Source organism: Oculina patagonica, unplaced genomic scaffold (assembly GCF_052425735.1).
Source record: "Oculina patagonica isolate OP01 unplaced genomic scaffold, crgOcupat unplaced15, whole genome shotgun sequence".
NCBI lineage: Eukaryota > Metazoa > Cnidaria > Anthozoa > Scleractinia > Oculinidae > Oculina > Oculina patagonica.
In genome coordinates, this window is record NW_027557518.1 from 72,184 (window position 1) to 96,232 (window position 24,049).

At 39.5% G+C, this 24,049-nt stretch overlaps 2 protein-coding genes across 3 annotated transcripts; one reads left to right on the top strand and one right to left on the bottom strand.

The window, feature by feature from the left end:
• Positions 1–2,187: 2,187 nt before the first annotated feature.
• LOC144639921 (uncharacterized) lies at positions 2,188–10,575 on the bottom strand. Of its 2 annotated transcripts, none has more exons than XM_078499184.1 (6): positions 10,514–10,575; positions 7,632–8,574; positions 6,040–6,538; positions 4,838–5,028; positions 3,794–4,138; positions 2,188–3,020 (listed from the first exon to the last, which is right to left on the bottom strand). In XM_078499184.1, exons 1-6 carry the CDS (start codon positions 10,515–10,517, stop codon positions 2,606–2,608), a joined length of 2,397 nt encoding a protein of 798 aa, XP_078355310.1. In that variant the 5' UTR covers positions 10,518–10,575; the 3' UTR covers positions 2,188–2,605. The 2 variants fall into 2 exon arrangements, with proteins under 2 accessions (XP_078355310.1, XP_078355311.1); XM_078499185.1 differs by lacking the exon at positions 10,514–10,575 and adding an exon at positions 9,917–10,103.
• Positions 10,576–11,795: 1,220 nt separating this feature from the next.
• Positions 11,796–22,221, top strand: LOC144639926 (uncharacterized). The gene is made up of 6 exons (XM_078499190.1): positions 11,796–11,837; positions 16,750–17,743; positions 18,368–18,866; positions 19,421–19,611; positions 20,448–20,792; positions 21,472–22,221. The coding sequence occupies exons 2-6, from the start codon at positions 16,755–16,757 to the stop codon at positions 21,884–21,886; spliced, it is 2,439 nt and encodes an 812-aa protein (XP_078355316.1). The 5' UTR covers positions 11,796–11,837; positions 16,750–16,754; the 3' UTR covers positions 21,887–22,221.
• Positions 22,222–24,049: the final 1,828 nt, after the last annotated feature.

Genomic DNA, 24,049 nt, shown 5'->3' on the forward strand with positions numbered 1-24,049 from the left:
GCCAAACTGTACATTTCAAGTCTCAAGATGGCCGGTTTTCCTGGACCCAGAGTAAAAGTAACCTTTAATCTAAGTGGTGGTATTTCAACACAAGGGCCCAAAATCGTCATTTTCAGTGGCTCGTGTAGCAATTTCTTATTCGATTCTTTTAGATATGAAGCGAAAATTAGGTTGAATCCACGTGATTGCGGGTTTCCAAAAAGACATTAACTGTAGATTTCAAGTCTCAAACTGGGCGATTGTGCTGGAAGTGGAGTGAAAATAAGCTTTAATCTACGTGATGGTATTTCAAAACAAGGGCCCAAAATCGTCATTTTCCGTGGCTGGTGTAGCACTTTCTTATTGGATTCTTTTGGACCTGGGGTGAAAGAAAATTGGGATGTATCCACGTGGTGGCGGATTTCCCAAAAGATCCAAACTGTACATTTCAAATCTTAAACTGGCCGGTTCTGCTAGATCTGGAGTGATAATAAGCTTAAATCTACGAGGTGGTATTTCAACACAAGAGCCCAAAAACGTCATTTTCAGTGGCTCATGTAGCACTTTATTATTTGATTATTTTGGACCTGGAGTGAAAATTAAGATGAATCCACGTGATGGCGGATTTCCAAAAAGACCGAAACTGTCCACTTTAATTTTCAAACTAGCCAGTTTTGCTGGATCTGGAGTGAAAATAACCTTTAATCTACGTGGTGGTATTTGAACACAAGGATCCAAAATCGTCATTTTCAGTGGCTCTTATAGCACTTCCTTATTCGATTCTTTTGAACCAGGAGTGAAAATTAAGATGAATCCACATATTGGCGGATTCCAAAAAACACCCAAACTGTAGTTTTCAAGTCTCAAAATGGCCGGTTTCGCTTGATCTAGAGTGAAAATGAGCTTTAATCTATGTTATGGTATTTCAACACAAGGGCCCAAAAACGTCATTTTCAGTGGCTCATGTAGCACTTTATTATTTGATTATTTTGGACCTGGAGTGAAAATTAAGATGAATCCACGTGATGGCGGATTTCCAAAAAGACCGAAACTGTCCACTTTAAGTTTCAAACTAGCCAGTTTTGCTGGATCTGGAGTGAAAATAACCTTTAAGACGGATTCCGCTGAAAGTTCGAGCAATGAGTGCGAAAATTAAGTACCAAAAATCTACTCATTGCACGGCAACATTTTGTATACTATTTAAAAGATCTCATCGAAATTCATTTGTCTTAGTGACCCCGCCATTAAATTCTAAAGCATTCTCGAGAAAATTAAAGTCAAACCTCGAAAAAAATGTATTAAACGCGCGCCATTTTGTTTTGAACTGGCGCAAGACGTCTGTTTTAACTGAAATAAAGACAACTTCAAATCCATTTTTCTCTTGCGGGGTCAGCTTGAGTGCTAAATTTTTGGCAGGTTTTTGTTAGCTGTACTAAAACTGTTGCCATGCTAAGAGGTCTTTTTGGTAACTTTATTTTTGCCTGTATTGCTCGAAAATTGTGCGGAAACCATCTTAATCTACGTGGTGGTATTTGAACACAAGGATCCAAAATCGTCATTTTCAGTGGCTCTTATAGCACTTCCTTATTCGATTCTTTTGAACCAGGAGTGAAAATTAAGATGAATCCACATATTGGCGGATTCCAAAAAACACCCAAACTGTAGTTTTCAAGTCTCAAAATGGCCGGTTTCGCTTGATCTAGAGTGAAAATGAGCTTTAATCTATGTGGTGGTATTTCAACACAAGGGCCCAAAATCGTGATTTTCAGTTGCTCGTGCAGCGCTTCCTTGTACGATTCTTTTGGACTTGATGTGAAAATTAAGATGAATCCACGTGATGGCGGATTTCCAAAAAGACCCAAACTGTTAATTTCAAGTCTCAAAGTGGCCGGTTTTGCTGGATCGATAGTGAAAATAAGCTTTAATCTAAGATGGCCTTGGTTGGAGTTGTCGCACTGTTAACGTTAAAAGCCCTATTTTTTTGCTGCTATAAAGCGACAGTTAAGATTGGCGGTTTCCAAATGGTTTCTGGCTATCGGTTCGGATCGCGAGGAAATTCAAAAGCTGGACCCAAATATAGCAACATAACACTATCATTTGGTGCATAAACTATTTGATGCTAAAAGCTACACTGATCGTTAGTGTTCAATATGAAGACGTGCCTATGAAAATTAAACAACACAGGTTAATTCTTAGTGAACTTTTTAATTTGTTGTTTGTACAAACTGCACCTATCTAAATGACATTTCGCTACAAGTTTATCCTCTAAAGATATTCCCATAATTGAAACAGTTTATAAATGTTAATGTATAGTTATTCATCACGTTAAAAATAAATCAAATGCGGATTTTTACGCAATATACGACGCATACATTTTCTGCTATCGAGTCCTATACGTATCACCTTTCGCTCGATTTCTCATTTTACCTTAGTAGTATGTGTGGCGAGTATGCGTTACGATACTAAATTCTGATTGGTTTATTCGTGAACTTCATAATAAGGGGCGTACCATTATCATAATTAAAAAATAATAATATATAATTATACGCTAACAGAGAAAGAGAAATTGATCCTTAAATTGTTAGTGTGCGGTTATGCGAGTACACTCTTTCTTCGGTAATTTCTGTCATACACTTGTAGTAAGATAATCGTTTTGCTCCCTTTTTCTTTCACCACCTTTCAATAAACCAACAGCATTGGCATCTACGCATGCGCGGTACCCTTCACAGTGATACGCCGAGAACATCCGGGATGTGAAGAACTGATTGGCAGTGCTGTGCTGAGGAAAGACGTTACAACATATCTTGGACAACCCCAGACAAGCTTGTCGGTGACAGCACTCGCAACAGCATAGGGTCAACTTATTGACGTCATCTTGTGTGAAAAACACACCGTCGAAAACATTAGAAGGATTCATATTAGTCAAACGATTTCCATCCATTCCGTCACTGACGCCTTGTTCCGGATCTCTTGGTGCGACAAGTAGAATTTCTCCTTCGCCTCCTTCACCGAATTCATCTTTTTGGTAACGAACCTTAAATCTGAAAATGCAACAAAGGGAACATTTCTAAAGGGGATAATTTAAAGACTATAATTATTCTGTACTCTCCATTGATATGTAAGACAGAGCTGTTCCATGAGACTTCCGTGAAATTAGTTTTTTAGTTATGGAGAATAAATTTCCAAATCATACAATTCACGTATCAGCCGGCATGTCATGAAGACGGTAGTTCAGGGATGCCTCTTGCACGGTTCACGGGCGGAAAAATAACGAATCACGGACACGGATATCAAAATTTTATTTTCCCGAACCACGAAAATAAGCAAGTAACGTACTCTTTTATGCTGCTCTTACGCAAAAGAAAAGTGGCAAAGAAGGGGTTGTTGAAAAATAGCAAAATCGAGAAAGGCAAAAGTAAGGCTTCATATGTTTTCAGTTCTGACCTTTGTCACCCTTGAAAACAGAAGCCTGGTTAACTACCTATCAAGAGTTTAGGATACTTTCTAGAAGTGGATAACGCCCCTAAGTTTTACTCATGATTGTAGCACGTAAACTTCATTTAACGGACGTGGCAATCATAAACTTCTTGGGCGTCCATTTTGGCATTTCTTCTATATTCCTCTGTTTGCCATCCTATCCCAAACCCTAAGCGGGTACTTGAAATTGATCTCAGTGTATTATCTCATGAGAGGTGCGACAGTACCATAAACCTCATACCTACATTATCCCCGTATACTACTTTCAGTTTTTATATTTATATAATTATATTTAAGATATTGCAAAATCACTCAAACGAAGAAAAAAAGTACAAACTTGTAATAACGCGGCTTTCCTCCTGTCTTTGGTCTCACAAACTTCTCCAAGAGGTCGAAAGTAACGTCTTGGCCGTCTTCACTTAGAAACGAACAGTTAAGCTTGGTACGAGCAAGCATCAGTGCATTCAGAAGGCTGTCTCCGTAGTACTCGTCGTCATTCTTATAGCCACCATCAACAACAACAATCCTTCGTAGCCTTCTCTTTAACAGCGGTAAAATAGCAAGGTTTTCAATATGGCCTCCATCACTAAGCAGCAGTATAGGTGGAGGCATTGGGCCAGTGTTTTTCTTGGAAAACATTTCTCTCACAAAATACACGAAAGAAATGTGTGCGATGAACCACCTGAAAAATAATATTGCAAGAATAAAGCTTGTCAAGAGAATATTTTATTGCACATGCTGACGTATGATCGGAATTAGACTAGATGGTGCATGATGTGCCCTTGTCATATTACGTCATCAGTATGGAATGTTTCGGCACGAATCTGTCTCTTGAGCCAACCTCGCTCCTAGGGCGCCTAAGTGCTATTTAGTCCAGTCCCTAAACTCTCTCCCCCTCGCCCTGTATAGTGGTTGGACCTATGCGAGAGAAGAGAGATTCCGAGATAACTTAAATGAGCTTGCGCCATTTTTCAATTAAAACGGGGAACAACCATATATGGTTACACTTTTGGAAATACGTGCGCACAGTTGCAGATGACGAGTTCTACAACGCGACCATGTACTAAAGCAGAAACACCAGAACAACATTTTAATCTAGCCACTTTCCGCCGAAGGTTCACTACAGGTAAGGCTTTTGGGTAGGAGAGATTTCGTTTTCTCAGGCTGCATTCTTTTTAGAACTGCAGAGTGGAATCCCAATATCTCATAGTACCTTCAAGGGAAACGAAAATAGGTTCGACGAGAAATTGGGAGTGCGACAAGGCGGAAGTAAAATTAAAAATGCAGTGTTTGACTTATTGAAGCAACCCTAGGAGAAACGACTTTTCTCGCGTTATGGGGAGGCTCGAGGATTACACTCATTTTTTATTCTAACCCTTACCTCGCTATTTTCTCCCACCATCTTGGTTGTTCCGCTCCTGTGTCAATGAGGGCGATGAAGACCAGTACAAGATGTACAGCGAAGAAGATTATTACTCCTGTCTGAACGTACGGTTCTTCATCATGGTAAAAAACCGGTACAATGATTAATGGAAGACCACGCAGAACATACAAAAGACACGGAAGGAATATCTGTGAAATTGCAAAATAGCATCAATTATCATTCGATACAATTTTTTTTTTTCAAAACCCACCACGTGATCTGCAAATAACTGCCTACAAATAATGGTCTGCTCGTGCGCACTATCGTCTGACAGTGATTTTGCTACAAATAATATTCTGCTCATGCGTAGTTGTGTCCACTTCCGAGATAAATGGCAGCTCATTTTCCGGAGATGAAGGATAGCGGTTAGATTTGTCTACTAGGCCCCAAAAACAGCGAAGCTACAAAGTAGGCAATGGAATTTCCTCTTATTGTTTTTGGGCAATATCTGAAAGAAAGAGAATTGGATGAAGACCAGCTCGTATTATCGAAGGCGAAGTTACGCTTTCGTCTGCATTAATTCAGCAAGAAATAGTGTGGTTTCCACGCAATTCCCGAAGGTACTTTGTGCCAAACAGATTCAGTGATCGAATGATAAAACAGTTATTGAACTCGGTTCTCGCAAAATATCGAAATTTGTCAGTGTCTCGCAGATCAATTATTTTGCTCAACCTCGTCCAATAACTGTTAATTATCAGGCTGGGTACAAAAGTACAGAAATCTAGAAATATAGACTAGAGCTGCAACAAATTTGTAATATATGGCCATAAGTACTCAGTTAGTAATTAGAAAGGTCTCTTTGCTGCTTAAAGACGTATGGACCGATAAATCTGAATTTAAAGTAAGTAATTTCTAATCACGTCCTTTCGGCACCTGCAAGCAAAAAATGCAATCCTCCAAGAAACGTACACTCTCTTAAACAGAGCTAGGGTGCCTATTAAAATTATATCAATGTTAAGCGGTGTTTGTAGAACCAAATAACCTGACTTTTCATTCCCGCCAATTCGATGTGGCACGACATTTCATGGCGCCGGTTACCGAATAACATACGGCGGACGGCGGACACGCAACCCGCTCGCCCCATGCTTCGCGCTCGCCTTCGAGAGGAAAAGAATGCCTTGGACTAGCGCGTATTACATACGTTCAGCAGGCCAACATACCCTCATTATACAACTCTCCCTTTTCACCGATTTAACATCGCTTATCATGGTAGCGCCCATTTCGAGTCCAAGAATTGTATGAAGACGACTCAGCTCTTTTACTGACTGATCATATTTGCCCATGCGAGTGGAAAGCGCCGCCGCCGAGGTTGCCATAGCATCTGATAACTTCACATCCTCTGGGTCAAGTCTGCCTTTGAATTGTTCCTTGTCTGGGTCACGATCAATACGCTCTATTTCTGTGGGCGACATTATTAAAAGCTCATAACTGTGCTGGGAAGCCTCGCTTTTCTTCCAACGGTTAACCACAATGTTGGCCAAGTATTCAGGTTTCATGTTTTTTAGATCTGCTAGTGTCAGTGGTCTCGTGTTGTCTTCACCCGCTTTATTAGCTAGCGACAGACATGTCCAGAGAGGACATACATCTTGCAGCTCAATCCCTGAACAACCAGTTGGTCCCACTCCCTTGCGGTGATAAAACGCTCTCTGAAGTCTCCATCTGAAAAAGAAAAGTCGATGTTTTCAGATCCATGTAAGGTATCTCCTACATAGACGCTTTTTGAGCTCTGTTTACACTGATCGTAAAAAAAACATGTTTTTGCAGATGGTTGGCTAAAAGAAACACCACCTTTTCAATGAATGTAGCCTGCGAGGAAGCAAACGTTTTGGAATACACGCGCGAGTAGCGAAGCCGAGTGAACGAGTCCTTTGCCCCAGACTTCTCCTCGCCCGCCTCCTTCGCAGGCCGACTCGTTTACGTACCCTGCGTGTATTCCCAAACTTGTTTGTTCGCAGGCTACCATGATTGGTTATATATATCCAATCCAAGACCTAAAAGACAAAACTGGCAAATCCACTGTGTGTGGTAAAAATAAATCGAAAAGGACGAATAGGACTGCACAGTTCTACGGGCGTTCTGTCTCTTATCTAATGGTCTTTTTGACAAACTGTTTTTGACTGATCACTATTGCTGGTTTTCACTGTCACGCAATCAAAAAATAAATTCGAAACCATTCAACTACAGAAGCTATGAATTTCAAATATTATAGACGATAAATAGATAAACAATTTCTCCAAGTTTCAGGTCTGTGCGGTGTACCGTTCGCGAGTTATTTGCCGAACCTTTTCACGCAAATTTATAAAGCTTAGTATGAAGATGCCATAACTGTGTCCTTCCGAGGGACACAAATATGGCCGCCGTGATGTCAGAGAAACCATCTGGAATTTAATTCTGTTTACAACAGCGGCAATCTTTGGCTCATGAGCTAGTACAGTTTCACATAAACACCACTTATTATATCTAAAATGTTCAATCTGCTGAAAATGGGAAGGAAAGGCCTTTTTTCAAACAAAACAGCTTTGTCACGGCACTCAGCTTGATGTCACATACGACGGAGAACTCAAATACTCAAAATGCTCTGTTTAAAAAACGAATGACACTATCGATCTGGAAACTTGCAAAAAGATATATTTTTAGTTTATCTTATGTCTAATGACAACGAAAATTTAGTAGGCCTAGTGAATTTTGATTTCAGAATTTTGTGACGTCACATGACAGACATGAAAACCAAAAATACAAAACCTTTATTTACCTGTTATAAATGTGCACAAGCTTATCATTCATTACAGCCACTATAGGTACAATCCATAAGACAAAGCCGGAGACAAAGAGTAACCGATTAAAAAGCCTGTCGGAAATTGGGATAAGATTTCCAATTTCTTGGCCTTTGTACACCTTCAAGTGCGTGACATAAGAATAAAAGAAAAGAATCAGGACATAAGATGTTTTGCTTCGTAGCAGGGGAAGAACCAACCACACTATTACTCCAATAGGCACGAACAGGATCTGTGCCCATAGTGGGATGTTATAAAATAAGTCCTGAATGGCAAACGGGATGAAAGTGAGGGCCAGAAGAGCACCAAATGTGTATTGACTAAGACGTAAGAAATGCCTCAGAAGAGGAGAAAGCCGGGTTAATCGAACAAGGACATAAAATGTGATGAATAAGATGAGCAGAACGGTGAATAGAATGACGGTGTAAACCCCCTCAGTTCCCTGTCGAGCAAGGCAAAGTTTTCGGATGGTTTCTTCCGCCTTAGCATCGCAGTCCACTATGTCACGTAGGTACTTTCCAAAAAGGAAGTCGATTATGAAGGCTACTGGGCATGCGTATGATCCCCATATTATCAAAGGCTGCACGAAGATGACAACAATAACAAGCCAGAACAGAATTATTGTGTCGAAGATTCCTTGGAATGGCCTCTTCCAGCTACATACATATCCTGTTCTTTCTTTCATGTGGTCAAAGAACTCCTTGTGCCAATCTCTTCGGGCTTCACCCTCCTTCCCTTGCCGTCTTTCCTCTCTGTATTTCCAGTCCAAGAAGGCTGTGCCTGTGTAACCACCCCCTGAAACACAGCTCAAGTAATCGACCTCTACTTCACTCTCTAGCAGTTTGCGCAAGACTCCAGAGCAGAATGCCGCTGACCGAATACCTCCGCCAGAAAAGGCCAAACCAGTGCTAGTCATGGTCACTACAAAAAAGAGAAAATGAAGACTGAATCGAAATCAGATTTATGTTATAACAAAAAATATATACGCCGTAACTAGCCTTTATGTGAAGCTCCCTCCATCCCTGCTTGAGTGCGAAGCTAAGCTAGTAAATAAACAGGCATTTTTTATCAGAGCAACTAAGAATTTAGCTCTAAAAGACGTGTTGTCTTAGCTTGTTCTCTCCGTTAACTTTGTATCTTTTATTTTGTCATGACTAGTTACGTCATGTTGTAACCGAAATTACTCGGACTAGCGAACACATGAACGTTTTGCTCTCCAAATCCAAAAACAGCTATTCACTAACCATTGTTAATGCTACCGGAGAAAACAGCAGTGGAATTAAAGGCCTCGAAGTTAAAAGGAGAGTATTAATTATTTTTTCGACATTGAAATTCGAGTTGTAGTTTACCGTCCGTAGTTTGCAGTTGTTTGTGCATTTTCGCAATGATTTTCACGCCGGCTGCAGTAAACTTCCCCGGTTTTCAGACTCCATATATGACTTAAACTGCCTTGTTTATCGGTCACTTCTTACCAAAACAGAACACTATACGCCATCATTCAAGAAAATAAGATTCTTTGATAAAAAACTGACAAATTAGTTATCACAATATTGAGCCGTACGTAGACACTACGCCTTTAATTCAGTTTGGCACTACATCAGAATAAAATTCTGCTAGGAATCTGAACGCAGAGATTTTAAATTTGTTAAACACAAGTGTGTATTGCTTGAGGAACTGCTTTTCAGTCAGATAGCATTTTTGAGTCAGAGAAATATAATTAACAGGTTAAACACCTTTTGTGCTATATTTATCACCTTATTTGCTTTTCTAGATTCTCTGTAATGTAAATCAAATATGCTAAACATTTCTTGAGTACGGTTCATTTTTAGCGAAGTTATTTTATTCGGAATTAAGTGGCAAACAGCATTCTTCACCCTTTCTAATCCGTCGATCGAGTCGTACTCAATATTTGGAATCAAATCCGCGCGTATAATTGAATGGAATGGAATCAAATCCGCGCGGTCCGTCATGGAAAACTGTACCTTCGATCTTGAGCACGTACTCAAGACCTCGGGTACAGTTTTTATCAGTACGGACCTCCCCGGCCGGTAAATAACATATATTTATCATACCAAGCCAAAAGGGTTGTTTTTCCTGCTTTCAACCCCCTTCCCACCTCCAAAGAAACTCACTCAAGATCTCTTATGAAGGTTTAGAATCTCAGGACATATAACTGGGATTTTACGTTACACCAAGACCCATCGTCTCATTAACTCAGAAAATCTAGAACCAAATTCTCCTCATAAAACTATACAAAACGCACCTAAAATTGACGAGGATAGCTCTAAGTGTACCAACCAACGGCGAGCAATCAGTCCGTATGCAGGTCTTCCGTGCGTTGATATTTTGTTTTAATAGTCTCATAAACAAAACAATTGGGAGTTTGCGCAATATTTTCCTTTAACAAGAAGAATTTCTTGGCAAGGAATGTTCTTCCTGCTTGTCATCAGCAGCAAAACTAATGACGCTTGCCACCTGCACTGTAAACAATATCACGAAACCTGCGGTTTTAGCTGAAAAGCCTTAAACTTGGGCTCAATTTTCACACCAAATTGTAATTTTTTTTTCGCCTGGTCTTTGAGGTTTCTCCCCAGATTATCACAGTCTTTCTTCCCGTAATTTGCGTTATAGGACCCTAAGTTCTACTGCTAAGATCACACTAATTATATTCATGAACTATCGATCGCTCGTTTTACCCATCGAAATTATCAGCATGAACTAAGTAAATGGTCAGCCGTCCGATATAAAACGAGCATACAGTGCCTTCCTACATCAACCGTAATAATATCAACCCGGGAAAAACTGTTACAATACATGAGGCTTTTGAAAGAAGAAACGAGTCAAAAGAAAATCTACTTACCCATTCACACTGAAGTTTGGAAGCGGTTTTCCGGTGATGTTATAAGTGCGGCAGCCTTTTCGCGCAAACCTAGTTTTGAATCGAGGCAAGCTAGCGTGTCATATTTCAACTTATGACGTATGAATTTTTTACCTTCGACTTCCGCAAATACTGCCTCGTTATCTTTAGCACGTACTTGATGGTATGTTCCGTATTCCTTCTCCAGCTGTTAATTAATAGGCTCTCCTCTTCGTCTCTTATCTTGAGGTTTCCAGATGGGACGTTGTCGCACGATGCTATAAGCCGATCTTGAAAATACATAAAATTCCGAAAATAAACCCTGGCCTAAGTTGTTCAACGTCCCTTTCAGGGTTTTAATATGGAGGCACTTATTATCGGATGGAAATTTGCATTTTAAAAACCCTTGAGTTTCTACTAGCTTTACAGGATACTGTGTTTAAGTATGCTTTGGTGCACAACAAGAATACCGCATGGTGAAACGCTTTAAACACAACGATAAGAAACCCAAAACAAGACATAAAAAAAAAACAGAACAGGTCTCTATATTCCATAACGACGTAACGTTGGGGTGACTGACGTCGACCAAAAGACCTTCCATTCCCCATTACAGCTGAGTGGAATCAGCCAATCACAATGCTTTATTGTCGGTCCAATATTTTTACATCTAAGTTAAGCATGTCAATTGCATTTTTTTTTATTTCAGCACACGGTTGTGTAAGAAATAATTCAGAACCTTCGCTTGTTCTCTTTTCCTTGATGGTTTTGGGACGGATATAATAGGGGAGGGGGGGGGGGCAGTATTTGGTCGCCATGTTCTTTTGAGAAACGCTCGTCACAAACAGTAAAACTGAAGTAATCTTGCTGTACCAAAGGAAACATAATTTGATAAATTGAACATTTTGTTCTAAGAGAATTCATTAACTTCTAACACTACTTTTATACATATGTATCTAAGCAGTCTGCTGTTTGGTTGTTGTCTAATCCTTTATCCCTGCTATTGTAAAGGAGGGGCCATATTTTGTTAAGGTTACTTTTACAGTTAAGATTGTTTCGTTAAGGTGCTTAAATTGATCTGAGCGAACGGCTTGCGATAAGGGGCTTTAAAGTCTCAGAATTAAACAACTGAGGCTGGATTTTTTTCCATCAAGGGGTCCGAATATTGGAACTGTATGTTCGAAGCTATTTAAATTCGGAAGTAAGAAATTAACACGTCAAAAGGTGAAATATGAGAGTCTTGCTTGCCTCGATTTGAACGCAGGTTTTCTTTAAAAGACAACAATCACAACACCATTGGAAAACCGCTTGTTACCTTCACTGTAGATAGGTAAGTCGTTAATAGATTTTCTATTTAAATGCCTCCTCTTTGAGGAAAACGTAATGTATTTTAATAGTTTACCTGAGATACCATATTATTTTTTCATGTGCGTGACCACCTTATCCTCGTTTGTATATGAAAGTGTTAAAGTGTTGTTAAAGGCGGTTTCGCACTTAGCTTCGAGATATAGCTATTTTCCAAGTATGCCACTAAAACAGAGGAAACAAATATTTTAAATGAACTGAAAATGCTTGATATGACAATAGGCTTGAACCATTTACTCAGCTTTATGTCGATAGGGAAAAAGGCCGGAGCAATAACCTATGAATAGAATAAGTAAGAATGTTCAAAGTTAAATATACTTTGCATGGATCTTAGCAATCTTAGCAATTAACTGAATGAACTTGCCCATTACCTCGATAAGCTTAGAGATTTGTTTCGCAAATTATAAGAACGATGGTCAATCTTGGTAACTAAATTGTTTTGAAGTTTGCTAGACTATAAACTAAAACAAACGCCCAAAACTACAAATACACAGAAAAAACACTTGATATCGTCTTTAAGACCAGGCAAAGCCATTCAATTTGGTGTAAAAATTGAGCACAAGGGGAAAGCTTCCCAGTTGTTTAAATGAATTATTTAAGGCTTTATGTGTTGGTGACCAACCGAATACGTCGAAATATTGTTTATGATAGCAGGTGGCGGCAGACGTCATTGGTTTTGCTAATTACGAGCAGGAAGAGCATTCCTTGTTAGGAAAATTTGCTTCCTGTTAAAACAAACAGCACTCGATCTTTCGCAAGCTTCGTATCATGGGTCTTGGTACAACGTGAAATCCCAGTTATAAGTCCTGGGCTTTGTAAAACTTTTTTAAGGAAACTTAAAAGTGAGCTTATTCCGGGATGGGAACGGGGGCTTTCCAACGGGAGACAAAGAAAACGCTTTCTTTTTTCTTTTTTACCTGCAACAATACTTCAGGCCCGTAGAGAGATGGGTAGTCCAGTCCCTGAACTTTCTCTTCCGCGCGCCCTTTATAGGGGTTGAACCCAGGCGGGCGAAGAGAGAGTCCAGGATAACTTGCATGTTCAATTCTTGATATAATGAGCTTCACGCGAACTAAAAATTTGCCAGGTCTACTGTTATTCATTGACTTTGAAAAAGCTTTCGATAGCTTAGAATGGGATTTTCTTAATAAGTGTTTGGATCTATTTAACTTTGGACCTGATTTCAAAAGATGGGTTAACACCTTTTACAAAAATGTCAAAAGTTGCACAATAAACAATGGATTATGTTCCCACTATTTTGATATTGAACGTGGGGTGCGACAGGGTGACCCTCTTTCTCCATATCTTTTCGTAATAGCTGTTGAAATATTGGCTATTGCTGTTAGAAATGATAAAAACATCAAAGGGATAAAGTTAGATGGCACGGAAACTAAATTGTTACAGTTTGCAGACGATACAACTACTATTTTAGCTGATTTGAACTCTGCTCAGGCTTTGCTTAAATTACTTGATTACTTCGAGAAAATTTCAGGATTAAAATTAAACGTCATGAAAACTGAAGCCATGTGGATTGGATCTCTTCAAGACTGTGAAGAGGAACCACTTGGATTTAGGTGGAAAAAATGTGTCAAATTTTTGGGTATCTTCATTACATATGACGTCAAGCTACTTGTTGAAAAAAATTTTAAACAAAGATTGAAGAAAATTGCAAAGTTAATAAATCTTTGGAAGTCAAGAAACCTTTCCATTCATGGCAAAGTCAACATAATTAAAGCAATCCTTCTCCCAAAAATGATCTTTCCAAGCTCTTTTTTAAGCACTCCGTCACCTGTAGTAAAAGAATTTAACTCCTTGGTTTTTAACTTCCTGTGGAATGGGAAGGATAAAGTTACCCGACGCTCAACGTACGCACCTTATACCTTAGGTGGTCTTAAAATGATCGACTATGAAAACATGATAAAAGCACTAAGATTAAGCTGGCTGAAACGAATTATGGATGTAGAGTGCTCTGGTTTTTGGAAGCTTTACCTCAATTATCTTTTGAGGAACCAAGGAGGATTATTTTTCTTTCAATGCAATTATGATGTAAATAAATTAAATATTTCATCAACCTTTTACCTTGAACTTTTATCATGGTGGTCTGAATTAAGAGAAAGCGCAGACCCTGACAGAGGTTACAAATATATTTTATGGAATAATAAAGAAATTTTGATTGAGGGCAGGACTATTTTTTATAGGCATTACTTTAATAATGGTGTTCTTTTTACAAAGGACCTGCTTTTTGATAAGACAAACACTGAGTCTTTCAGTACCATGAAAATACAAGGTTTATCAAATACCAATTTTTTAGTTTGGACTGGTCTAAGACAATCTGTCCCACTGAACCTACGTGGCAATGTGCCTAGCTCTAAGGAAGTTATTGATATAGAAAATTATAAATGTCGAAATTACTATTGTCACTTAATAAAACTCAAATATGAAAAACCTAGCAAATGGGATAAACTCGGTCTAGAATTTGATTTGAGAGAAGATCAAATTTCATGGGCATACCTTCTACCTTTGAGGGTAGCAAGCGAACCTTATGTACGCTCCTTTCAATACAAGGTGTTAAATTCTATTCTCTTTACAAATGACCGCCTGTTTAAAATAGGCTACGTAACAAATCCTAACTGTACTTTTTGTCAAGTGAGTCGAGAAACTATCAATCACTTTTTGTTTGAATGCACTTTTTCAAAGTCTTTTTGGAATACAGTGACCGTTAATATTTTGAATAGGCTTGGTAGTTGCGGATGTCTCTTGTTACGTGATGTTATTATTGGAATTCTGAAGGAGGGAATGGACTTGGTAAACTATATAATAATTTTAGGAAAAACGTATCTTTGGACCTGTAAACGAAAAGGAATTAAACCCAACTTTGATCACTTCAAACAAATTTTAGAAATCAAATACGAAACTGAAAAATATATCGCTTTTAAGACAAATCAGATTAACGTTTTCAACAAAAAATGGAAAGCATTTGAGGAAAACGTCTAGAATAAGTAAAGTTTAGTAATAAGTTAGGTAAGGTAAAGTAATTACTCCTGTTGTACCTATAATTTTGTATGTTTTAGTATACGGTGTAAAAAAAAAAAAAAAAAAAAACACCTTGAGAAACTAGATTGTAAAGTAAAAATCTATTGCACATAAGTATAGGTTAAATGTTAATTATCAATGTAAAGTGTTGATTATCAATAAAAAAAAAATAAAAAAAAAATAAAAAATAAAAAAAAAATAAAAAAAAAAGGATAACTTGCATGCGCATGCTCAGAACGAACCAATCAGAAGCGAGGAGTGTGGCGTCACTTACTTGGGACGCGCGCGCTAGGTTAAAACTGGCTCGCTCAAATGACGAATTCAACTACGCGACCGAGCGCGCGAATAAATGCAAGAAAAAAACTGTACTCAATTGCATCCAAAACCAATTCAAAAAACAGCTACAAAACACTATGAATAGTTGACGGATAGCGATTTGTGTTTTGGCCGTAAGCTTTTAGTAGACACTGACTGGAAAGCTAGGCTTTTGTAAAATTATTCCGGTGATTCTGCTTCAGTACACGGTCGCGTAGTTGAACTCGTCATCTGTGCGCGCGCGTTTTCAAAAGTGCTGCCATATATGGTTTTTCCCCCAATTTTTGGAGAAAAACTGGCGCATGCGCATGCAAGTTATCCTGGACTCTCTCTTCGCGCGCCTGGGTTCAGCCCCTATAAAGGGCGCGCGGAAGAGAGAGTTCAGGGACTGGAATAAGAGATGGGGTGCGACGAGAGCGTCCACCCCCTCCCCACGAGCTGTGGAAGTCCCTCTATTGTGGACCGATGGCTCAAAAGAAAGTGAACTTTTGAAATAGTACAGCCTGTGCCCCAATTCGCTAACTAGTATAGTTTGAAAATGAAGCCTGAATCAACTAATGCTTCGCCCAATAAACCAACACAATATAATCTTTGAATTGGGTGGTCGACAAAGATATCATCAAGCCAGACATTTTCATCGACATTACCTTATTATAGGAATATAACGAGGCATTTTAACAACGCGAACAAAATGTACGCGTAATAAAATTAACACGAATTTAGGAAAAGTTCTGGTCAAATGCTTATAGTAAAAAAGTTAACATACATAAAATTAACGCGAATTTTTGAAATTCGCGTTAATAACATGTATCGTTAATTTCCTATAATAAGGTAAATCCAATGTCCGCCATTTGTAGATAGTTGTGTGACACATTTTAGACTTTTACAATTTTAATTTGACGTATCAAAGATACTTTTTTGTGCCTGCCTCCCTTTCATATGCTGTAGAAATTGCAAGTGACGAAATGATTTTCTCATCGGCATTTTCTCTTATGTCACGTGAAGTTTCTGTTTGTAAAAATCTATTAAGAACAACAACAGTCATTTTATTTTGCTAGGAGACCAAAACAAAAATAATTACATCATAAAAAAAACTTATATGTAGGCAAAAAAACTACTCAGAATAGTAATAACTAAACGAGCTGAAAAGTAACCATAATTAAAGGGCTAAGACTAGGTCGTACATGTGATTACTAAGATACTAAAGGAGATAGAAAACAGAATTTAAGATACGAGAAGAAAAAGAGAATAGAATTTGAAAATTAAAGTTACAGAAATATTCATGTTTTTATGTTGGCCATTGGTTGCCTAGTTTCATTTCAAACTGCCTTTAAATCGTACGAAACCCTGCCTTAAGGAAGCGACGTTTTCAAAGATTCCGTGGAAAGGATACTCTTGAACTTCCCGATAAGATCGCCCCTGGGGCGCTTATTAAGCTCTAAGGCAACCTCCGGTGGGGAGCATCATTTAACCACGAGTTACGGCATCTCTTCCTTGCTACATCAGTATTCATTTTCGTTTATTTTTAGTAACAATGACCAGCACTGGCTTGGCCTTTTCTGGCGGTGGTATTCGGTCAGCGGCATTCTGCTCTGGAGTCTTGCGCAGACTGCTAGAGAGTGAAGTTCAGGTGGATTACTTGAGCTGTGTATCCGGGGGTGGTTACACAGGCTCAGCCTACCTGGACTGGAAATACAGAGAGGAGAGACGGCAAGGAAGCGACGGGGAAGCCCAAAGAGATTGGCACAAGGAGTTCTTTGACCACATGAGAGATAGGACAGGATACGTCTGCAACTGGAAGAAGCCATTCCAAGGAATCTTCGACACAATAATTCTTTCTTGCCTTGTCATCGCGGTCACCTTCGTGCAGCCTTTGATTATATGGGGATCGTACGCATGCCCAATAGCCTTCGTGATCGACCTACTATTTGGAATGTACTTACGTGACAAAGTGGACTGCGATGCTGAGGCTAAAGCGTCAGCTGAAGCATCCGGTAACATGACTGATGCTGCGTTGTCTAAAGTCCAGGCCATCCGAAGACATTGCCTTGCTCGACAGGGAACTGACAAGATTTACACCGTCATACTTTTCGCTGCTCTGTTCCTCTTATTTATCTCATTTTATTTTCTTAATCGATTAAACCGGCTTTCTCCACTTCAGAGTTTTTTCGTCCGCATTAGTCAGTACACCTTCGGCGCGTTTCTGCTTCTCACTTTTATCCCGTTTAGCATTCATGACTTCTTCAATAACATCCCGCTATGGGCAAAGATCCTGCTCGTGCCTTTGTGCATAATCGTATGGTTGGTTCTTCCCCTGCTACGAAGCAAAACATCCTATGTTGTAATTATTTTGTTTTATTCTTATGTTACTCACTGGAAGGTGTACGAAGGACAAGAAATTGCAATTGGTATCGTCTTTTCTTACAAACTATTTCATCGGTTGCTTTTCGCTTCTGGGTTTGTCTTGTGGATTGTCCCTATAGTGGCTGCATTGCATGAGAGACTTGTTCACATCTATAACAGGTTAGTAAAGGTTTCGTATATTGATCAGTCGGAGACAGTTTTCCAAAAGACCATTGTATAAAAGAGAGAACGCAAAGAGAACGCCCATATAACTGTGTAGTCCTTTGTGATATATTTTTAGCATACTGTGGCTATGTCAGTTTTTGTAACTAAGTCAGTTTTACCTTCTTCTTCCTTCTTCTTTACCTTCTTTGGGATTGTACATACAGGTAAACAATCATGGCAGGCTACAAGTAGGCCCAAGTTTGGGAATACACGCGGTGTAAACGAGGCGGCAAGCGACGTGGGTGGGCGATGAGAAGCCTGGGGCGGACAACTCCTTCTTGCAGCTTTGCCACTCGCGCGTTCATTCCTAAACATGAGCTTACTCGCAGGCTACATTCATGGTAATGGCATTGTCTCTTTCAGCCACTCATCTGCAAAAACGCAAACATGTTTTCCACGAACAGTGTAAATAGATCTCATTTTAAGTTATTATTGCGAAGATCCTAAAAGTATGTAACCACCTCTGCAGACGCTCTTTGAGCTCGTCACGCAATCTCCCCAAAGGTTTGCGTGACGAGACAAATAGCGTCTAGGAGACACCTAACGTGGAACTCAAAACATCGAACTTTCTATTTTAAGATGGAGACTTCAGAGAGCGTTTTATCACCGCGAGGGGGTGGGATCAACAGGATGTGCAGGGATCGGGTTACAGGACACCTTTGCTCTGTGGACATGTCTATTGTCGACAAATCAAGGGATTCGAGAGGAGGAGAAACCCTTGACACTTGCAGATCTGAAAGGCATGAAGCCTGAATACTTGGCCAACATTGTGGTCAATCGCTGGAAGAAAAGCAAATCGTCCCAGCACAGCTATGAGCTTCTGACAATGTCTCCTACAGGAATTGAGCGTATAGATCGCGACCCAAACAACAAACAGTTTAAAGGCAAACTGGAGCCGGAGGATGTGAAGTTATCAGATGCTATGGCCACCTCGGCGGCGGCACTTTCTACTCATATGGGCAAATATGATTACACGGTTAAAGGGCTGACTCGTCTCCATACAATTCTTGGACTCGAAATGGGTGCCACCACGATAAGCGACATTAAATCAGTGAGAAGGGAAAGTTGCACATTGAGGGTATGTTAGCCTGCTTAACGTATGTAATACGCACTAGTTTAGGCGTTGTCTTCTTCCTACGGGCGAGCGGGTTGCGTGTCCATTGAATGTTATTCGGTAACGTCATGAAATTTTGTGCCAACTCGGGTTAGCAAAAATGGAAAGACAGGTCGACAATTGGTCCTACACAGAGCTTTTAACATTAATAAAGTTTTAACAAGCCAAGCTCTATCAAAGAGAGAGTACAACTTTTCCTGGAAATACTTTACTTGCAGGATTGTATTTTTGCTGTTAGATACCAAAAGGACGTGCCTAGAACATGGACATATAGTTACTTTGAATTTAGATTTTTTCGGTCCATATGTATTAAAGATGCAAAAGAGACCTTACTTATTGTCATACATTAAGAAATATTTTCAGCTCTAGACAGCATTTAGTCCACAAATCCCTCATATGCTTTGCTTCCAGCTCTAAGCTGTTTTCGTTTTAATTTCTAGAGTAATTGGTACCCAGCCTGATAATTCAAAGTTGTTCCATGATAAACCATTCTATTTCTTTTAATTGCTAATTCACAGATATTCCTTCCATGTGTTGTGGATGTTCTGCGTTGTCTGCCATTAATAGTTGTCCCGGCTCTTTACCATGGTTCAGAACCATCCGTTAAAATAGGAGTAATAATCTTCTTCGCTGTACATCTTGTACTGGTCTTCATCGCCCTCATTGACACAGGAGCGGAACAACCAAGATGGTTGGAGAAAGTAGCCAGGTAAGGGTAAAATAAAAACAATTACTGTAATCACGATTTCTCGCGCCCTCGAGTTTTCGAACCTGCTGATAATTTGAAAAAAAAAAGTTTCCCTTGGATTTGCTTCAATAAGTCCCCAGGGGGGGGGGGGGGGGGTACTTGCAGTATACATGACGGGGGAGTCCGATGAAGCTTTATATTGCGAACCCAAAAAAATACCTGACATCAAAATTTTCTACCCCAAAAAGTACAAGACCTAGCACCTCTATACTAATTTATTCAATAAAACAGACTTTAAGATCTAAAAAAATATATGACAGATTTCTTGACCCAAAAAAATACCGAGGGTGTAAATTTTCAACCGAAAAAATACGTCGGACCTCCCCGTCATGTATACTGCAAGTACCCCCCCTGGGAATAAGTCAAACACTGCAATTCTTCCTCCGATTTCTCAAATCAATTTTCGTTTTTCTTGGAGGTTTGAGAAATAGGGACTTCACTCTGAAGCACTAAAAAGAATGCAGATTGAGAAACAAACATCTCTCGTACTTGTCACGCCCTTAGTCCTTCCCCTGCTCGAAAGCAACCTCGTTCCTAGAGTCCCTTAGTCCAGTCCCTGAACTCTCCTTCTAAGCTCTATATAGGGGTTAAACCCACCTGGGTTCAACCTCAAAATAGGACGGGGAAGGGAAGTTCAGGGACTGGACTACGGGGTTATAGGAACGAGGTTGGTTCAACAGACAGATTCGCGCCAAAAATTCCACACTGATGACGAAAAACGACCCGAGCACTAAACTATCGAGTTCAATCCTAATCATGAGTCAACATGCGTTACTGTTGCTGTATTTTTATTTCAGATGGTTCATAGTGCACATTTCTTTCGTCTATTTTGTGAGAGAAATGTTTTCCAAGGAAAACACTGGCCCAATGCCGCCACCTATACTGCTTCTTAGCGATGGAGGCCATATTGAAAACCTTGCTATTTTACCGCTGTTAAAGAGAAGGCTGCGAAGGATTGTTGTTGTTGATGGTGGTTATAAGCATGACGACCAATACTACGGAGACAGCCTTTTGAATGCACTGATGCTTGCTCGTACCAAGCTTAACTGTTCGTTTCTAAGTGAAGACGGCCAAGACGTTATTTCCGACTTCATGGAGACGTTTGTGAGACCAAAGACAGGAGGAAAGCCACATTATTACAAGTTTGTAGTTCTTTTCTTCGCTTGGGTGATTTTACAGTCTTTACAGCATCTCAAGTATAATTATTTAAATTAAAAAAATAAAAGTAGTATTAGGGGGTAAGGTAGGTACAAGGATTCTGAAACCGTCGCACCTCTTTTCAGATGATACACTTTTATGAGACTAATTTCATGTTCCCGCTTAGGGTTTGGGGATAGGGTGACACGGGATGGAATATAGAAGAAATGCCAAAATGGACCCCAAGAAATTAAAGGTTGCCACGCCTGTTTACGAGAAGTATCCTGGTAGCTAAATGGAGTTTACAGGCTACCATCACGAGAAAATATCAACTTACAGTACAGTTAGGGAGATTATCCACTATACCAAGACTGACTAAGGTCTCTTGACACAATTCTGTTTTCAATGCAATGAGCCAGTGTAAAATTGTGGAGATGCAAATTACATTTCGTTTTGCACTATATGACCCCATTCGTTGACTGAAAAATAATAATATTTCCAGGTTTAATACTGAACAGTACAGGCAGCAGCAATGGAATGTAGAAAGCTGGAAAAGAAAACAAGTAACCTACACGTTTCCTTTGCTTGCCAACCAGCTTAAATGTTCTCCGAAATAACTACAGAGTACAAATTAATAATCTTAAAATTTAACCCTTGTAAATGCTCCCTTTGTTGCGTTTTCAGATTCAAGGTTCGTTACCAAAGCAATGAATTCGGTGAAGAAGGCGAAGGAGAAATTCTACTTATCGTACCAAGAGATCCGCAACATGGCGTCAGTGAGGAAATGGATGGAAATCGTTCGACCAATTTGCATCCTTTCGACGCACCCGACGGCGTGTTTTTCACACAAGATGAAGTCAATAACTTGACTCTCTGTTGCTGCGAGTGCTGTCACCGACAAGCTTGTCAGGGCTTGTCCAAGATATGTTGTAACGTCTTTCCACAGCACAGCACTGCCAATCAGTTCTTCACATCCCGGATGTTCTCGGCGTATCACTGTGAAGGGTACCGCGCGTGCGTAGATGCCAATGCTGCGGGCTTTTTGAGAAATGGTGACAGAGAAAGGGAGCAAAATGATTATGTTAATATTAATATCTAACAGAAATTACCATAGACAGAGTTTACGCGCATCAAGGATGTCGCCTGTGACCTTGCTAAGTGTTTCATAACAGTACTAAAAGAAAAGAGGAGAAGGCATCTGCTGGTTTAATTTATATTTATAGAACACAGGGCGGGAGAACATCTGCTTCGTTTTGTAAAACCGTTCATATTATTTCTTGCTTTTACAGATACAATCATCATGACTATTTAGCAATTATTCTATGAGCCCGCGTTGGATACGAGGTGGTAAATAGCCAACGAGGCGCGAAGCGCCGAGTTGGCTATAACGACCGGTATCCAACAAGGGCGAATAAATTCTCAACCTCGGATATTGCATTTCTAGCTTTCTGATTGGTTCACTGATTGCTTCGGATCTTCCCGTAAATCTTAACTGTTGTCACAATTTCCAGGATTTATAGACGACTTTAGAGGAGATTATTGGATGAAAATCTTCGGAAGAAAACTCTCTCGCTCGCTTTCCTCGTGTGACGTGTTTCATTCAACTCAAGAAGTGAACACTACGCCACAAATTTTCCCGCCTCCTCATACTATCACTTCGTTTACATCAAAATGAAATGTCCAGTCGATTTAAACTTAAAGAAGAATTTAATAAAACAATTATTCTATTCGCCCTTACCACCTCGTATCCAACGCGGGCTCATAGAATAATTGTTTAATAGCCTGCCAAACAGTGAGAAAATTATTAACTGAAATAATTTGACCTAAAACTAGAAATGTGTTTTGGTATAGTGTCAATGTGATTTATGATTGGCTGGCGACTTGAACATTTCCAGTTCAGCCATACTCAAACTAAGATCTCTTAGTATTGCACGCCAATTTGCTGTCATTATCTAATTTAAAAGCTACTTTTTCCTAGATCCATCATCCGCTTTTAACATAGCCTACTTAGCATTCATATTACTAATAAGAAAACATCCTCTATGTTTTTTTTTTCATTTCTAAGTTTAAGGTGATTCCCTTGTATTGCATTGCGCATCCTTACTGCGCAGAATTTTACGCCTAATTAGCGCGCGCCTATAAACAAAATGGCGGCTTTTTTCTTTGCGGCTTGGCTCGCAAGAGAGAGAAATCATCGTTTTTTCGTAAACGAGTTCGGTGACCTATAGTTTTTTCACTTAGTTCGAAAGTAGCGATCAAGGAATACAGATCAATTTCTATGGCAGAATAAAACATTATCACCGAAAACGTGTACATTGCCAGTACTCGCAAAGGAAATATAAGGAATTATATGGTAAATACAAGGTCTATCTGCTCCTAAACGAATACGATGACCGCCATGTTTTATTTCACAATTTAACTTGTTGGGAATTCTTCATAAGTTTATAGAATTGCATTATTTTAATTTAACAGTTTAGCGGCACAAACGGTGCGCACAGTATACTCTAAATATCCTTTGACAGTAATAGAAGTTTACATTCAATTTTATCCAATGTTAAAACTAATGTTCGATCATCAACGGTGCTTCCTCGGGCTACGCCGGACTGGGGACGAATCAACAAGGACTCTGGTTAGCTCCCTCCCTCCTTCCTGTCGGCTTGTTTATGGTACCGACCTAAGGCTCTCAATTGGGTATGTGAATTTATGACTGAAAAGTAACCGATGTCTCCCTACAGAACAATGCCATTTTTCACTGGAAGACAACGCATCTATATCTTTGCAGCAGGTCAAATATTAGTGTTACTCCCTGGCTTTCTTGTTTTACAAGTGTTCGTCACTCGCCTAAAAACAGGCTTCCTAGTGGGGTATATAGGGCAGAAGTTGAAATCTTCATCGAAGTCTTGTCTTCGAGATGCAATCTTCAAGTCGCTTTCATTTGACTGCCAAATGTCTCTTCAAAGGTTTTTTTGTTAATGTACAGCAATGTGTAGCTAAGTATTTGCGACGTAAAGGTTTAACACGACTTAGTAGACTATAACTATGTTTTCGTAACTCGCAAACGTACTTGTATGGATTTACTGATGGTCTATTCCATTTTCAATTTTGTCACTGAGCTCTCATTTGAGTAAACTGCCCTATGGCTGCTCATTAAGTTCTCTGTAGTGAGGATTAAAGGTTTAAGGTTACTTTTGCGAAACAGTGAGACGTGAATATATTTTACCACCGAAGAAACATCGAACAGACTGCTCTGTACACACATCAC